Below are 17,850 nucleotides of genomic sequence, written 5' to 3' on the forward strand. Positions count from 1 at the left end.
TTAGGGGACCTGTTTCAGGCTCAGCCTAGGGAAAGACATAATATACAAACAATGTATTGATGCAGAAGATGTAAATATAGACTAAGACCAGTTCAAAAAATTATACATTTGTTAAGATGGTATAAGTTGAAAGACTACATATTGTTATAAATAGGAAAATGATAAGGAAGCAATGTACAGAAAGTAAGCGTATCATTAATAGAATGAGAATAAAGTGGTACAAAAGGATGGTTAAAGTATGTGTAAAGAGGGTATGGGATAGAGTAAGGAGGTATGGTGAGGTGAAAATATAATATCAAAGTATGAAACAAATTTAATATGACAATGTTAAATACTGTTTATCTAAACTGTAGCTGCGAGCTATGGAAGCTCATTGCTACCCTTCCATCCTAACACATAGACAATACAAACGAAATGACATTTACGCAGATATTATTGCAGTCCTGGTTTAAAATGACTTCCAGTACTGCCTGTAACCTTGAAAAGCAAAGGACCAATTTTGCTGACTGCACCCGTTACAGAAATCTCACCTTTCACTGAATGACCTTTAAGCAGTTCTGAGTGCTACCACAGCTCCTTAAATGATTGCACAGACTTCCTGAAGGGACTGGTCAGTCCTTCGACAATGCTGCACGTGCTTCCTAAAAGCTTGCACCCAAGGTAGCTGCCCCCTTTGGACTACCTTCCTGGGCTAAGTGATGAAGAGAATAGTTTTATTTGTATTTTGTTGTCCAGTTTCGTCCCACTAGGCTAGTAGCCTCTTTTCAGGGGAGACCTGAGGTGGTATTTTATACTATTAGGGGAAATTCGGCCAGGGCATCAGGAACTTCCTCTAATCTTTTCATTAGGTATCATGGGATCTTTAAAATCCACATGAGCTGTCACCAACCCAAACAGATGGGGATTTAGTTTAAGATTTCATCCGAAGGATGACAAACTCATGAGTGTAGCACCCCCCCTTATGCTGCGCTGCAGTGTCAGTACTTAACCTACCTGGTGTGAGAATAGAACCCACAGCCTTCTGTACCAAAGAAAAGTGGAGTATCTGTTGTGCCATTGACAATGCTTACTGTATCAGTGGCACAACTGATTTCTTTCATTCCACTTGTTTCCCACTTTTGCAGGAAAGCAACATCATTCTTTTGTCTTTATGTATGTACTGTTTCTGTGCTATGGATGGTTGGTTAGTCCATGTGTAGATTATACCACTTGTTAATTAACAGATAGCAAATGACAAAAGATCTAGCATCAGGAGCATTTCTTGATGGGTTCTACATTTGTGTTCACTCTTGCCACCAGCTGCAATTTAGCCTTTCCCTCAAACTTTCAAGTGCAAGGTACACACATACTTACTATTAGATTCTCAATATATACTGTGATGCCACATTCTGACTATATATGCATGCCTTGCCCCTCCGCCCAAAGGTTTATCCAATGTTCTTTTTTGCCACTTGCACAATCTGTATATCAGTCCTAATGCATGCTAATAAAAAAGCTTCTTCATTTGATTCTAGATAATGTAGTGTCTTTGTTGCCATTAAATTACAACAGTAGCACCACATCTGCAGTATATTTTCTATGCTAGGGAAGAGGTGAGGGTTGAACATTTACATAAGAAACAGCAAGGGGGGTCATGGGCAACCACAGGCCCGAGTGAAGCAGCATACCAAGGACACACGCTTAGATGGTAAATGGCTTAATTTCAGTATTTCAGTTTGCATATTGACTGCTGTAATGACATTTGTAAGACTACACTTTAGTATACTGTCATCACTCCAAGAATGCAGCATCTCAGAGGAAAATTGGGCGATATTTGTTATTCTATTTACAGCCCTTACTCTGAGTTGCAGTAGCTTCATAGTGAGCATAATAAACAACAGGGGTGTGCGGAGATGCAGCTCTCCTGAAAAGTGGGTGCAGAGGGCATTCATGCAGAAGTATGTGTTTTAATTTGCAGATGATGTATGTACACAAGGCTGTGTTCCCTTCTCATTAATAGTAGTTTGATTGTTCCTTTGAAGGAAGAGTTGCATGCTAGGATAATTAACGAGATGCATTTCAGGGTAAAATGTTGAAGAGACATAGCAGTAGTTTCCAGGGTGTGGTCTCTAGATTCTCTTACTATTGTTTGGGGTACTTGAGGCCAAATGCACTCCTCCCAAGGTCAGGCTATGTAATCTGCTGGGTCACTGTGTCTCACTGCTTATTGCTCAAAGGTTAAACAGCAGATAAATGTTTGTGTTTGCCTGATGAGAGCTTTAGTCATGAGTGCAGAAAGAGCATATTTAGGGAATATAATCTATGTCAGTCCTAGTCATCTGCACTTACATGGTGTGTCACCATAGCAGGTGTGATCCTGGAGCTGGCTTTCCCTCTGTTAACATCTGGCATGTACCCCTTGCATACCTGTCCATGGAAAAAAAAAACAGTGGCAACTAAATTATAGAGTGGCGAGTGTGGAAATTCTCTCATTCCTAAGGAATTTGTGAAGAATATGAAAGACACAAGCACCTCTTCCCCATATGGCTGACCCTTTAGACAAACTCAGATGCTCCTGAGGGCCTCAGTGGTCAGGCCTCTGCCTCCCATTCCAGCACCTGGAAACCCTTCTGTGCATTTAGGGGAAGAAGAAGAGGGAGCCCTCATTTTCCCCTCACTCCATGGAACCTGTTATCCATGATGACATCATGGGTGCCTGGAATCACCCAGAATGTGCTTTTTCATCCTTGAGAATGTATATGTCCTTTACAAGCTCTTACTGTGCATTCATAAGCCATCTCCTATATGATCTTATTGGACCTGTATTGGGTCCTCTAAAACCACAACATTTTGCTATGCTGCCACCAGACAAAGACTCGAAAGGTCCTCATAGGTGCAAGGAGTAAGTATAGATTTCTACAACAGTAAAGCATGGAACCCTCAACTACTAACCGCCCTTCAATTTCTAGTTTTCCCTGGTGGAAAGGCCTTGGAAAATCGTCTCAACCTCATTGAGTTTTGGATCAAAGCAGACTTATTCTGGAGTGGCCAGGCCTCTTGATAAGGTTCCCATCACCATGTGAGATCTTGTGATTTTATTGTGCTGACAATGTGTCCACAGCTCTAGACTCAAGTACATGACTGTCCAGGATGGCATGGCTAAAACTGTTCCCTCTCAGGGAAACCTACACCATCTTTTTCGATGCTGAGGGCTATCATATCACCTGAAAAAAACAACAACACAGTAACAGTAAGTAAGATGGGAATCCATAAAGATAAATGAACAGATGGGAACTGAATTTGGAAATCAAAATCCATGAGGCAGCAGAACTAACTGCAGCACCAGTGTGCCACCACTCTGTACAGTAATCACTGCACTCATATCTAGTTTATGCAGTCTTTAATTAACTAGTATATAGTCTGTGTAATGAGCGAATATCTAACATTGTCTGTGTGTTGCACTGTACTGCAGTTTCACATAATATACAGTTTGTGTTTCCTGTATAACCAGTGTTTAAGTACTGTATCTCAAATCATCACTTGCAACCAGTATACCTACCCAGTTAATGTGTAAAATTTACAAAAAATAAAGAAAAAACATGCAAAAGTGAAGCAATTCTAGCAAGCAGAAGTCAACATATTTACATTAACAATTTCATAGCATATAAAAAGTGCAGTCATATTACTATTTTATTGTAATCATCAGAAATTTTAGTGTATTTGAGAAATGCAGGAAATAAATGCAATAATCCCATTTGCAGAAATATGAAATGGAGTTTATGGTAGTCTGAACTGATGGTGGATCAAGCTTTTTATGCAGGCAATGGATTTTAGTGCTCTTACGCTTACCAAAAGTGATGTGAGTATAAGAAACCACAAATGCTTTTCAGTAGCACAGGATGAGAAGTGCCTCGCATTTGTTTGATCCTTTATGCAGCTGCAATGTGCTGTGTTACTTAGAGTGGTGCTTCCTTTCCTAGTGCTGCAGCTTTATCTGCTGCTAGCAAAAAAGAAAAAACAGAGAGAGAGAGAGACAGGGAATCTTAATTATGAGTGGAGATATATTCACACTCTAAGCATTTTGTTTCTTAACCACGTGAATACTTGAATATATTAATTAGATTGAAATGGGCTTTGAGGAATATAGTGATCTTGATTAAACGTTATGGGCTTTGAGGCATATAGTGATCTTGATTAAAAATTATACTTCATTTACAATGATACTGAAGACTGAGTCATTTTTTTTCCATTTTATTTCTTTATGCATAATACTGCTTGTTATGAATTAACATCTTCTGATTTTGTAATGTTTTTCCACAGCTTCTCTGTAAAAGTCTGCACATCTGTAACAGGCCAAGGAATACCAGATACTGTTGGTAAGTAAATTCTTGACTTTCTTTTTACGTCATACAATAGCAGTACTAAGAGCAGAGATCCACATATCGCTTCTACATTTCAATCTGGTAAACTCTATGCTTTGGCACAGAGTAAAATAAGCAGGCAGAAGCCTTTTCCATATGTAAAGCATTACTACTATATGGGCAGTTGTTTTTGGCCATGATGCTATTAAATCAAAGGGGTGAGAAATAAAATGAGAAAGTGTGAGATTGATGGATGGGATTTAGAAGGTTTAGGTGAGATCAAGTGTCACGCATGCAGTTTTATAGCTGACATTTGTACTCTTAGGACAAGATATCCTTTCTGAACTAAATCCCAAACTTTGGCTCATTGATGAGCATGATGTTTCTTATTTAATATTCTTGCGGTTTAGTTCCCAAGTGAGAGTACCTGGAAAAATATACTTTCAAGTCTAATCAATGAGAACTGCTTTCATTTGACAAAATGTGATGCATTCTTTTTGTGGAGTTAAAAAAATGTGATTTTTTTTTTGATAGGATGATGTGCATTTTTGCCCGCTCATCTGTTCTAGGATGAAGAATGAAGTTATAGACAAGGATTGGCAGCCACTGATGGATGGTGACACTAGTTCAGAGGCATATGTATGTATAGTGAGTGCGCACTGGGAATCGAGTGGAGCAGTGTTTAGAACGTTAGAAACTGTCTTGGAATGAATAGCAGCAAAATAAGATACTCCTACAGTCTTTCCATTCTCTTTGCCCACCTGCGTATGCTAGGGACATCCTTATTTATGCAGGCCCAGTCTGATGGGTAAGTCAGACAGATGCCAGGAAGGGCAGACCAGATAACTGCAGTGGGGACCCAGCATACATGAGATGGCAGGCAGCTATATGTAAGAACCAAAAATATTTTTTCTTTAATTTGTGCCCTTAATAAAATAATGCAGTCAGCTCTTCAGATGCACATCTTGACGTTTTTTAATTATAAGTAAAAAAAAAACAAAACAAAAGTAGCATCATGAAGCAAAGTGGCCAAGAACAAAAAAATATTTATAGATACATTCCCAAACATGCCAGCTAAATTTTGCTAGAATATCTAAGCTGTATAGTTAGATATCCTTTAACAGTCTGTAATATAACATCGATGACTAACCCCATTTAATAGCCCTTTGACATTTACTGACCTAGGCCACTGAAGTTATGTGATCTGTGGATTTTCACTCAAGTCATGTGGCCACTAGTCAGTCATATGACCACTGGGCATCTGCATTATGGGTTCATAGGTGTTTACTAGGCTAACGACCACAAGGGCCTTTTTAAGCCAAGGCATGCATCCAAAATATCTGGCACGCTCTGATACCCTTGATAAGTGTAAGCATGGACCTTGGTGATGAACCATTTACAGGTTACCTGTGTCCATTAGAGACATAGGTGCCAAACTAGGGATGAATTTCCAGTTTCCCATCCAGTTGCCCAAGTTGCACTTGAATTGGGTTAGGGAGGAACAATGTTTCACATGGATGGGGAACCTGTTCCATAGACAGGGTAGTCTCTGGGATACATACCTGTCTCTCCAGCCTGCTCTATTTATATCACAGACAAGGTTTAAGTCTTTAGAATGGGTAATTCTGGTGCTGTTTGTTTTGTGAGTATGCAGGAGGTCTTTCAGAGTAGGGTCTGATAATGTCCTGCATGCCAGGCATAGATCTCCCCTCAAAAGCCCGTAGGAGACGGAATACAGGGATAGGGCCTTGATGTGGTCTGCATAGGGCATTTTACTTACCATTTTAGACATGTGATGGTGAAAGGCTAGAGTACTATCTATGCGTGTCCCTAAGTCTCTGACTACTAGGTCAACGCTAAGGGGTATTATGTGAGCATTATGTGAGCATGCAAACACTGCTTATATTATTTACACAAGGACATGGGATATAAATCCAGGCTATAGTAAGCATTTTAACAAAACCTCTTGCTTATTATATTTTAAGTACTCCTGGATAGGGGTTCACTTACTCCAATAAATAGGCATTTCTGATTAGTGTTTGCTACTGTTGTGCAACAAATATTCATAAAGTTTATGTAACATCTGATCAAAATTGTCACTGTCAATTAAGCTTAAGTATCTCAACTCTCAATATGATTTTGACAATATCAAACATTATGCAATCAAAATTGTACAATCGAGTGATTATCTATGTTATTGTCATTTATAAATTTTCTACATTATTAACAAATGTTCTGTATTAATGCTTCTGGCCCATATCATGACTTACCCAGTAAGCAGTAAGCAAACAATAAATGTACAGGGTTATAAATTATGATAGGGACCCCAGTTGCAGCCATTTTATAATGTGTTTGAGAGAAGGATGCCAAGAAATTCACCTGAAGATCAAAGTTTTATCTACTCCTTGTACTAGCAGTTACAAAAGAAAAAAAAGTGCAAAGAGTTTTACCAGCTTTGAAAGCCAGTAAAGCACTTAGTGACTGCTGCTGCACAGACAGAATGTAAATAAAATTGGAAGAAAAAGTCAGGGCAGTTTTTAAATGTTGCTCTAATTAAGATACTACAGACTGGTGGTACAGCGGTAACATTGTTGCCTCACAGCAAGAGGTTCTCCTGTTCGATTCTCGGCTGGAACGCCTTCTGTGTGGAGTCTGCATGTCCTCCCCACAGTCGAGTGGCCTCTGAAAGACATGCGTGAATGGGTGTTCCTTCGCTGAAGGTTGGGTGTCGGGCTGGCAACTTAAAAAATCTACTGCCAATCATTAGCAAACCGGAGTTCTGCTGTGGCGACCCCTAACCGGGAAAAGCCAAACAACAACAGACTGATGTCTGTAAATTTCTGCAGACAGAATATAAGGCAAGCCTTCACCACTGCAAGGTTCTTCTTCCTCTTTCTCTTCCTGTTTGGCTGTACTGTTTCCTCCTCCCAGGTTTCTTCTTGAGCTTTTGCACTCTTCCATTAGTAAGGAATATTGCAGCAGTGAATGTAAGGACATAGTACGGTTGTGTAAAATCTTACCATAACGGTAGATGTCCTTGCCTTCACCGCTGCAGTATTCACTCCCTCCCTCCATGGGCTTTTTCCCTTCCTGGCTGTGCAGATTCTCCTTGGCTTTCCTTGGACTGCTGTTCCTACTGGGGCAATCTATTCTGAGCATGGAATGCCTGAACGTCACCTTTATGCCCTACCTTACGCAAGGTGTAAGCAGGTGCCATTCAGCATACCTTAAAGCAATGGAAATCTTTTGTAAACTGGCCAGATGGAGGGCTTCAAGGCAGGGAATCCCATTAGTAAGGAATACTGCAGTGAATGTAAGTACATCAATTGTTACACACCTCTGAAAGTGCTGTTACAGTTGGGTCTTGCTGTACAGAAGCACATTGCAGGTTTATTTTTTATGATTTTGGAGTGTAATCAAGGCAGTCCATGCACTACAAATAAATACAAGCATTTTCTTGTTAGTAAATGGTTTTGAAGCAGGACTCCATGCTCTATTGTGATTGCTGTTAATGACAGCATTTAGGGGGTTCAAGTAACTGTATGAATAGTATGACTGAAACGGCCAACATTTGTAAACGTGTGAAACAAGTGTTTGTGTTAAGGTGCCTCACTTCACTCTAGGCCAACATTTAACTTCCACAGACTGTTCCCTGAACATAAGGCATTGCAGGCATTCTTCCCTTGAAAAAATAACAGATATTGTTGCTAGAGTTCAGCTCTGATGGCAGTAGATCTTTCTTCACCCAAACTATGCTTTAGAAGTGCTAAGTTCATAGAAGCCTCACTACTGTTGGTGCCATGTAAAAGGGGTACCGATGAGGGGTTTCTGCAAATCATCAGAGTCCAATGGTTCCAAGATTCAGACCCTTTCAATACACCTATCAAGATTCCACAACATGTAAGAAAAATCTAAATTGGTGGGTTAGTCTAAAGGACAAACTCACTGTTCTCTTCCCTCCAAAAACTACATTGAGAACAGATGATTCCTCAGTCGGATGGGAAGGGCTCTGTCCAAATCATCCAACACAAGCACAATGGTCCTGTCAAGAATTATATCAATGACTTAGAGATGGCAGTAGATGTTCTTCATGTTTCACTGTTGCAGTCCTGACTTGTGAGATTTCCTGCCCTGAAAGCCCTTGGCCAGCCCAAGTACCAGAGAAAAATTCCTCTCCTCCTTTGGCTGGTGGACATTCTTACTGATAACTGAAGTAAAACCAAAAAACAAACACTAAAAACGGTTGAAAAAGAGCAACAAAACCACACCGAGTCCAAAAAATAGGGTTAGCACTTTCGTTTACTAATTGAGCAAACTTCTTCAGACAATTCAAAACACAAAAAATACACAGCTTAAATAAATTACAGGTCATGATATCACACCACATTTAAATACCAAGCCTCCATTTAAAGGGCTAAAACACTACATTATTCCATATTATTCAGCCCATACATAAATATCAAACATTAATAACAATCCTAAACTTCTTAAACATTATAAATATAAAACCATCATTAGATATAAAAAGCCATATAAATATAGGTATATAACATATATTAATAATAAATAAATATATGTTTTAGTAACATTCATGTTTTTCATTTGGTCAAAGCCTTCAGTTTCAATATACCTCTAAAGGACAAAGAATCATTCAAGCCTGGGAGAATCAATGCATTCAGTTTTAGTTGCCAAATCAATTCTTTTTAATCCAATTTCAAATCAATTGGCCCACCTCTAATATTGTCCACCACCTTTTCAATAACTAGAAATTTAAATTCATGGGTAGGGTAACAACTAATATGTCTAGCTAGGGCATTATTCAAATTCATCTTTTCAACTGCATGCATATGTTCGTAAATTCTGTTTTTTAATAGTCTTTTGGTTCTGCCTACATAAAAGGCTGAACAATAAGTACAAAAACTCAAATAAACAACCTCTTTTGAGTTGCAGTTAAATTTACCCCTAATAGAAAATGTTCTATCCCTAATGTGAAAGGAATTTGTTACTTTGATGTGTTTACACCACCGACAAGCCTCACATTTGAACATCCCACAATGAGGTAAGTATTGTTTTGGGGTTCCTCCTTCAAGAAACGTTTTCAAGTTCCTACCTCTCCTAAAAACCACAAAAAGTGAATCACCCACATTATTTTTAATTAGGTTATCATCCAAAAGGAAACTCCAGTTTTTCAGAAGAATTGATTTAAGAAAAGGTGCATCCACAGAAAAGGTGGTGATAAAACTCATTTTAATTAATTCAGTATCGGAAGGGGCATACGTTTGATTGATTTCTAAACTATTATGATTAGAACCTATAACCCAATCATGCTTTCTATCCTGTAAAAAATCCACATCAACAATGAGATGGTCATCATCAATTATGTCCATACCATAACCCTCATCAGAAGACAACAATGGTTTAAATACACCTCTCAGTCTTTTAAGGTGGACTTCCTCAGTGAGGTCATCCACTAATTTGCTAGGGTACCCACGTTTAATAAACATCCCCCTCAGAAGATTACATTCATCCAAAAAATCCGATTCCAAAGAAACCATCCTAGCTGCCCGGAATAATTGACCCTTTACCACACTTCTCTTTTGGGCAAAAATGCATTCGAATAGGTTGCTTTCCTAAAGATCTTCAAAATATTTTTTCTGAGAAAAAACTTTTATCAAATCTACATCCAAAAAAAGAAATGTTTTCTATTTGAAATTCCCAAGTGAAATCTAAAAAATTAGTAAATTTGGTAATATACTCAATAAATGCCATAGCTGAAGATTCATCACCTTTCCAGAGGATAAAAATATCATCCAGGTAACGGGTGTACCACACAGTTCTTTCTTGAAAAATAACATCCTTAAATAGGAACTGTCTCTCCCAGTAGGCCATTACAGTGTTTGCAAAAGTGGCCCCACAGGGAGAGTCCATGGCAACACCCATTTTCTGTAAATAGAATTCCTTATTGAACAAAAAATAATTATTTTTAAGTATAAGTTCCAATAAATAAAAAATCAAGTCAATGTTGGAACCCTCCACATGTTGTTCTAAAAGGAAATCTCTTACCCATTCACAACCTATGTCCTGGGCAATAACTGTATAAAGATCACGGACATCGATTATGAGAAAATTCAAATCCTCAGAAAAGGGGAGTTTGTTCATTGCCTCTAAAAAAGACTACAAGTCTTTACAAATCTGACTCTCATTTTTCAAGGCTTCTTTAAGTTTAATATCTACAAATTTGGCACAAGCATAAGTAATAGATTGTCTGCCATCAATGATAGGACGAAAAGGGGGGTTTATAAGATTTTTATGGATTTTGGGTAATCCAATTAACATAGGGGTAAGGGGGTGTGAAATGGAAAAGTAGTTGAATAAATCTAAATCTATACACCCATCCAAAAATGAATCTTTAATCAAACCCGTAATACGTTGATACGCACCATTCATTTAATTTAAAGAAACTTTAACATAAGCTTCATTATTCAAAAGTGTGCACATACTATCATAATAATCATTAGTATCCATGAAAATTAATCCACCCCCTTTATCGGGTTTAATAATACATATATCAGCAAAATTCAAATCTTTCAAAACTTCCCTTTCTGCTCGAGACAAATTAAAAGTTCAGATTTATGCAACCCTTTGTTATTTAAAACATTCCTAAAGTCATTCTCACAATTTTTTTCAAAAAGGAGAATAGAAGGATGTAACACATGGTTAAATATGCTAGCAACTCTAAAGTTATTAATCAAACTAAAATTTGTACCTAAAAGAACATTCAAGTTCAATTTCCTAGTAAAGGACTTGAGGTCAATGATAGTTCTAGCTAAATTTCCCCGAAAGGAAGGAACAAAAGTTAAACCTTTAGCCAGAACATCAATAAGTAAAGGGGCAATGTAGAATAATTATAGATTTTAAATCTTTGGTACTGTTAAATAATATTTTAACAGTCTTCTCATGAATATCAGTAGGATTCTGGCAACCAGGGTTTAAACAGGTAATAGTGCCAGGAGGAGCAACTATCTCCTCCTTCTGTTTTGTCCCTTTCTTTTCCAATGCTGTTGCTGTTGGGGCCGATATTGCTGTCCCCCATTGTTGAACTTCCTGGCACTCTGAAAATCCTGAAAGGAACCTAAACCCTCCATATTAGGGTTACCATTGTTGTTCCCATTATTGTTGGGATGTTTTTTAGCAAGTCTTTCACTCCTTCTCACAGGAGAAACTTCAGTCGGCATGACATTATTCAAAACACTCTCATCATTATCAAAATTAACATCAGCATTATTGCTCAACCCAGACGAATCATTATTAAACCCTGTATTCAAACTCAAATTGACATTAGAAGGGGGTAAAGGATATGCTAGCCCTTTCCCATAAGCTACATGATCCCTATTAAGCTTCTTCAACTTGTTATCTTTAATTTTAGGTAATGCATTGTCAATACTAGAGAATATATGCACAAAGTCATATTTGTAACGTATAAAATCATTGTCCGAATGAATAACCAAGTCTAATTCGGCAAGCTCCATTTTTAAGACATCCATTTGGTCACAATAGTTCTTAACCAACAAGTTCATAAATTCGACCCCTTGTCGGTCGAATAGGTTAAGCAGTTCTTTGTGAAAAACAGAATTCGGAATCAAGCCCGAGGGGAACCACCATTGCCTAAGCCCCTTCGGAACTTGTTGTCTCTTAATACACTCATGTAAGTATTGCACTTCCATTTGTAATTTCTTAAAACAGAACATCTTAACATCAAATGTTTTTAAATTATTAACTAAATTGTTCTCAACCGTAGTAGTACTCGGTACATCAGATGCTTGTCAATTAATATTAAAGCAAGAAACCGGGTCTTTAAACCATTTGTTTAAATTAGGAATGGCAAAGGAAGTACTCACAAGATGAAGGCCTCCCAAATGCACCAGATGAAGAGCTCCCAGGTATTCCATTACCTCGATCCTGCGATCCGGAGGTATTAGCTTGTAGCCTAGGAAGAGCTGGATCAACCAGTATGTTCAAACCGGAACTACCAGCATTTCCAGAACTATGAGCCAAGGCATCCGCAACTTGAACAGCAAGAGTTTCAACCCGTTGCGATAACATTTGAATTAATGCTGTTAATTTTCCAGTGGCTCCAGAATCAGTGCTAGATTTAGGGAACCTCATTGTTAAACAAATCTTGGGACACGAGTGTGGTTGGTTCCTCCATGTAAACCACAAACAATCGAACTAAAACCAAAAAACAAACATTAAAAACTGTTGAAAAAGAGCAACAAAACCACACCGAGTCCAAAAAATAGGGTTAGCGCTTTCGTTTACTAATTGAGCAAACTTCTTCAGAGAATTCAAAACACAAAAAATACACAGCTTAAATAAATTACAGGTCATGACATTACACCACATTTAAATACTAAGCCTCCATTTAAAGGGCTAAAACACTACATTGTTCCATATTATTCAGCCCTGCTAATATTCTCAGGAATATTAGCAGGACTTGGTTAGGCTAGCTGATGACCTAATCTCCATAGTCAGATCTAAGCAAGCCCCTGGGGATTCTTCCTAGGAAAAAGGAAAAGGGATCTGAAGTTTTTCGGATCCTTTTGAATGTGCTAAGGATTCTGACCTAGAGGGTTTTGTTTCTGAAGAAGGACCCTCCTTAACTTATTTTGAGGAATCAGATTCTGAGGAGATCCTGGCCTCTTCTTCCCCCAGAGGATATTACCTTTGGAGAGTCTCTCCTTGCTATGAGGGAACATTTCCAGTGGGAAGCACAAGAATACCTTCAGTCTAAAAACAAAATTAGGAGGTTCCCAAATCTGCCAGCGCACAAATCTCTTGCTATTCCCCTGTTTTAGAGATGGTTGAGGATGTCTTCTTGGATTCTTCCTTGAATCCTGACTCTCTGCTCCCAGTCCCTTGAAAACCAGACAGGTTTTATAGGGTACATGACCCCATCAATACCTTTTCAAAAATCTTTCTACTGACACAGATGTGGTCACCACAGGACCTAAAGTGGCTAGAGCCTGTTCCTCTAAAACTCCTCTACCTATGGATAAATAGAGCAGGGCTCTTGATAGATTTAGGAAAAAAAAGCATATACCTCAGCCACCTTTACCATGAGGGCTCTCAACTGTCAATTTCACATGATTAAATAGCAGCAAACCATCCTGGATCAGCTGAAACAAAAGGTCTCTTTCACAGGTAGTTAGGCATTCCTTACACTGTGCCAATGATGCTATGGAGGAATCTAGCCAGGTGGCAGCCACTGGTTCTGTTATTAGAAGGCACGTATGGCTTAGGGAACCTGACCATGTTAAATCTAACCTTCTTGATGCTCCCCTAGACAAGGACTTCCTCTTTGGGTCTAAAGCTGAGGCTGTTCTTAAAAAGATCCAAGACAAACCTAAGTCTATGCAGACTGTGAAAGACTTCCTTCAAGTTCAGCCACCAAGGTTTAGTAGGAACTTCCTCACTAAATACTGGTCCTTTCTCTCCCAGTCTAGAAGAAAGCAGAGGAAACCCAAGCAGGAAAGGATACAAAGGCAGCTGCAGCAACTGCAGAGACCCAGGCAGTGAACTTTAGAAACTTGCAGGCAAGGGAGTTCTAGACCACAGGCATCTGCCAGAGAGCAACAGTGACTCACCCACCCCACTCACCTTACCCCCCCCCCAACAGGACTAGGAGGAAGGCTCTCCCTGGTCAAACAAAATTGGTCCCTCATCAGTTCAGACAAGTAGATTCTAAGCATTATTTCAGATGATTACAGACTCACTTTCAAAGACCCTTTAAAATAGTCAGGCTACCTGGATATACTGCCAAATCACAAAACAGAGGCCCTCTCTCAAATCCAAATTTTGTGCTTTCAGGGATCAGTGGAACCAGTTCCAGAACATCAGAAGGAAAAAGAGTTCTACTCCAGGCTGTTTCTGGTTCCCAGAAAAGAAGGCTGTTGCCATCCTATCTTGAACTTGTCCACTCTCAGTCAGTTCCTCCTGGTTCCAAAATTCAGAATGTTGACTCTTCCTAAACTCTTGCCTATGATAGCCCAACAGGCCTTTATGGTCACACTGGATCTAAAAGATGCCTACCTGCTCATTCCCATACAGGAATCGAACATACGCTTTCTTCGCTTCAGAGCAGGTACCAGTCACTTTCAATTTTCAGCACTGCCCTTTGGTTTGTCTACTGCTCTCATTTTTTTTGCCAAGTGCTTAACCCCTGAAATTGCCTTTTGCAGGACCAGAAGGGTCCAAATCTACCCCTACTTGGATGATTACCTACTACACACAACAAAACTATCAAAACCTCTAAAGGATCTGAGGTTTACCCAGAACCTCCTGTCCTCCCTGGGCTTCGTCATAAATCTGCAAAAATCCAGTACTGTTCTGTCCACCAGGATAGTTTTTCCGTGGACCCTCCTGGACAGTGCATCCCAGCCAGAGAGTTCCTCCAAGCACTGGGCTACATGGCATCACATATCCTGCTGCTTCCCCCTGACCAGGCTTCACATGAGGAGACTCCAGTGGTACCTCAAAAATGTATGGTGCCAACACTCTCAGTCCCTGGCAACTGAGATACAGCTAATCCCTTGCCTCAAGGAGGAATTTGCATGACGGGCTTACGCTTGCACACAAAATCAGGGCCTCCCATTCATATTCACTCCCCAGGGCCAAACACTCACCACTGATGCCTCAGAGACAGCCTGGGGTGGGGTTCACTTCCAACACTTCCAATTCCAAGGGAAGTGGGAGATTCAGTTCAAAGACAGGCACATTAACTGGAAAGAGTGTATGGCAGTACAAAAAGGCCTTATAGCTTTCAAGGAAAAATGGGAGCCCGGGGTTCTGTTATTGAAGACAGACAACATCACAGTTATGTGGTACATAAACAAGCAGGGGAGGGCACCAACTCTTACCCTCTTTGTTATCTAGCAATGCAAGTTTGTGAAACTGCTCACTCTCTGGGGTTGCAACTCCTGGCACAATACCTTGCAAGGGCTCAAAATACTATAGCAGATCACCTCAGCAGAAACTTAGTGGACCCCCACAAATGGCATCTGTACTGGAAATATTTTTCAGCATGGTCCAGAGATGGGGAATCACACAGATAGAGCTTTTTGCCACCAAGAAAAACTCTCAGCTGAAAATATTCTGTTCCAGGAACAGACACCAATCAGCCTGGAGGACAGACACCTTCTCCTTCCCTTGGACTCATCTCTTCATTTATGCATTCCCTGCCTTACTGCTACTACCTTGAATGCCTCTAAAGATAAGAGAAGAGGACCCAAAGGCAATACTCATGTCCCCAGACTGTCCCAGGTAGCACTGGTATCCTCTGCTTCTCAAACTAACCAATGAGAATCCATGGCTGCTGCCTCAGAGAGCCAGCCTTCTAACTCAAGACAAGGGAAGGATTGTGCACCCCAGCCTGCAGACACAGCCTTTCAGCTTGGATAGTTCCACAGCATCCAGGACCATTCCTGCCCTAAGCCAACAGGTTCAGGACATTCTTAAGGAGGCTAGATGGCCTAATACTAGGTAATCATACTCAGCTAAGTGGAAGAGATTTTCCATCTGGTGCTAGCACAGCACCGCAATCCTGATTCAGCCCTGTCAGCTAGTCTGGTTGATAAAGGCCTTTCCTACTTCTCCATTAAAATTCATACATCTGCCATTTCTGCCTATGTACCTGCTCTTCCTCCTGTCTTTTCCCATCCTGTGTTATGACAATTTCTTAGGGGAGTCAGCCACATCAGACTGCCAGGAGGCAGCCTGCCTCTCCACGGGACCTTAACTTTGTTCTGGAAAAACTGACATTGCCTCCTTTTGAGCCTGCAGCCTCTGCCTCACTGAAGTTTCTAACTTGGAAAACTGCCCTGCTGCTGGCTATTACCTCAGCCAGGAGGGTATCTGGGCTGCAGGCTCTCATGAAGGTTGAACCATTCCTCATCATCCACTCAGACAGAGTTTCTCTCAGAACTAACCCTTCCTTCATGCCCAAGGTGGTCACTGACACCTCTCTAAATCAAGCCATTCACCTGCCCACATTCTTTCCCTACCCCCAGACTCAAGGGAAAAGAATACTTCATTCTTTTGATGTGCATAGACAGCTCTGTTACTATCTTGATAGAATTAAAGCCTTAAGAAAGTCTTACCAACTGTCTGTGACCTTTGGCCCTGGCTCTGAGGGAAAACCAGCTTCAAAACAGACTGTCTCAAAATGGTTTTCTCACTTCATCTCATTTTGCTACAGCCATCATGGCAAAAATTCATCTGCGGCTGTCAGGTCACACTCCACTAGGACTACTGCAACCTCTGCTGCTTTCCTGAAACCAGAGTTCCTACCAAGGATATTCTGGAAGCTGTCACCTAGTTATCTGTGCATACCTTCAGCAAACACTACCAATTAGCAGCATTTTCCAGGTCCAGGTCAGGATTCACCACTGCCATCCTGCAGGGCATCCTCTCCTCTCCCTAATCTGCTTCCACTCCCTTTTCAGCTTTGGGAATCTTTCCAGAAGTCAGGACTGCAACAGTGAAACACAAAGAGCATAGTATAGTTGTGTACATTTACCATAAATGTAGATGTTCAAGTGCATTCACTGTTGCAGTCTTCTTTCCCTCCCTCCTTCCCTCTTAGCCTACAAGGTAGTCTACTTATAACTTCTCTAGCCAAAGGAATTTATTTATTATTTATTTATACGCCAGGATAGTCCATTGGGCCACAAGGAGCCCATTTTTAATGAAGTCCTGAGGAGAAAGGCTCCAGAAAAATACAAATAACGGAATAAAACACAATTACAGATTACAACAATATAAAGCACACATTTTAACAATAAAGATAACATGCAGGCAGAATATTCACAGACAATCTTAGTTCGTGGAGGTTCTACTGAATCTAAACAGTTGATTTCTATAGTAATGATTACAACAGTTCTTAAGTTAAGCTAACCCTACAGTTAGTTAGGGATGTTAAACTGTAGGAGGCTATAAACAGATATTTTAATATTTAGTGAGTAACTATAGTGTAGGATGATTATGTGGGATGGGAGAAGGAGCATTCCCACAGTGAAGAAAGATGTGAATGAAGTGAAGTTTTGAATGTGGGGAGATTATTAATAGTACGAGTGTGTGGTGGCAGGGAATTCCAGTGGCGTGCTAAGGAGAAGGACATCAGGTGTTTGCCTGGTGGGTGAGCAAGTTTATGTAGTTCGATGACATTTTGGGAGTTATATCTGAGGAGTCTATCAGGCTGATGCATTTTAAAGGTGGTGGCAAGAGAGGGACAGAATGAGGTGGTGAAAATTAGTTTATGTGCTTGGACTAGTTTTAAGTATGTAAGGTGATTGGGCAGTTTGAGCCAGTTCAATTGGTGTAGGGCAATGCAGTGGTGGGTAGTAGATCTGTGGCCTGTTGCAAACATAGGAGGAAAATTACGTCTTGAGGGTGGCTTGCAGATTTGTAAGGATAGAGGCACAACAGAGAAGGGATGGGATAAGGTATGTATTTG

At 40.1% G+C, this 17,850-nt stretch overlaps 1 protein-coding gene across 1 annotated transcript in view; it reads left to right on the forward strand.

Moving 5' to 3' along the window:
* Positions 1-17,850, forward strand: part of ITGA8 (integrin subunit alpha 8) — a 1,841,490-nt gene that overhangs the window by 1,195,753 nt on the left and 627,887 nt on the right. Inside the window, exon 16 of the mRNA XM_044067504.1 lies at positions 4,300-4,355. Within this exon, the coding sequence (XP_043923439.1) occupies positions 4,300-4,355 (56 nt within the window). The remainder of the gene's footprint in view (positions 1-4,299; positions 4,356-17,850) is intronic.

Source organism: Protopterus annectens, chromosome 3.part1 (assembly GCF_019279795.1).
Source record: "Protopterus annectens isolate FY-2018-M chromosome 3.part1, PAN1.0, whole genome shotgun sequence".
Classification (NCBI taxonomy): domain Eukaryota; kingdom Metazoa; phylum Chordata; order Ceratodontiformes; family Protopteridae; genus Protopterus; species Protopterus annectens.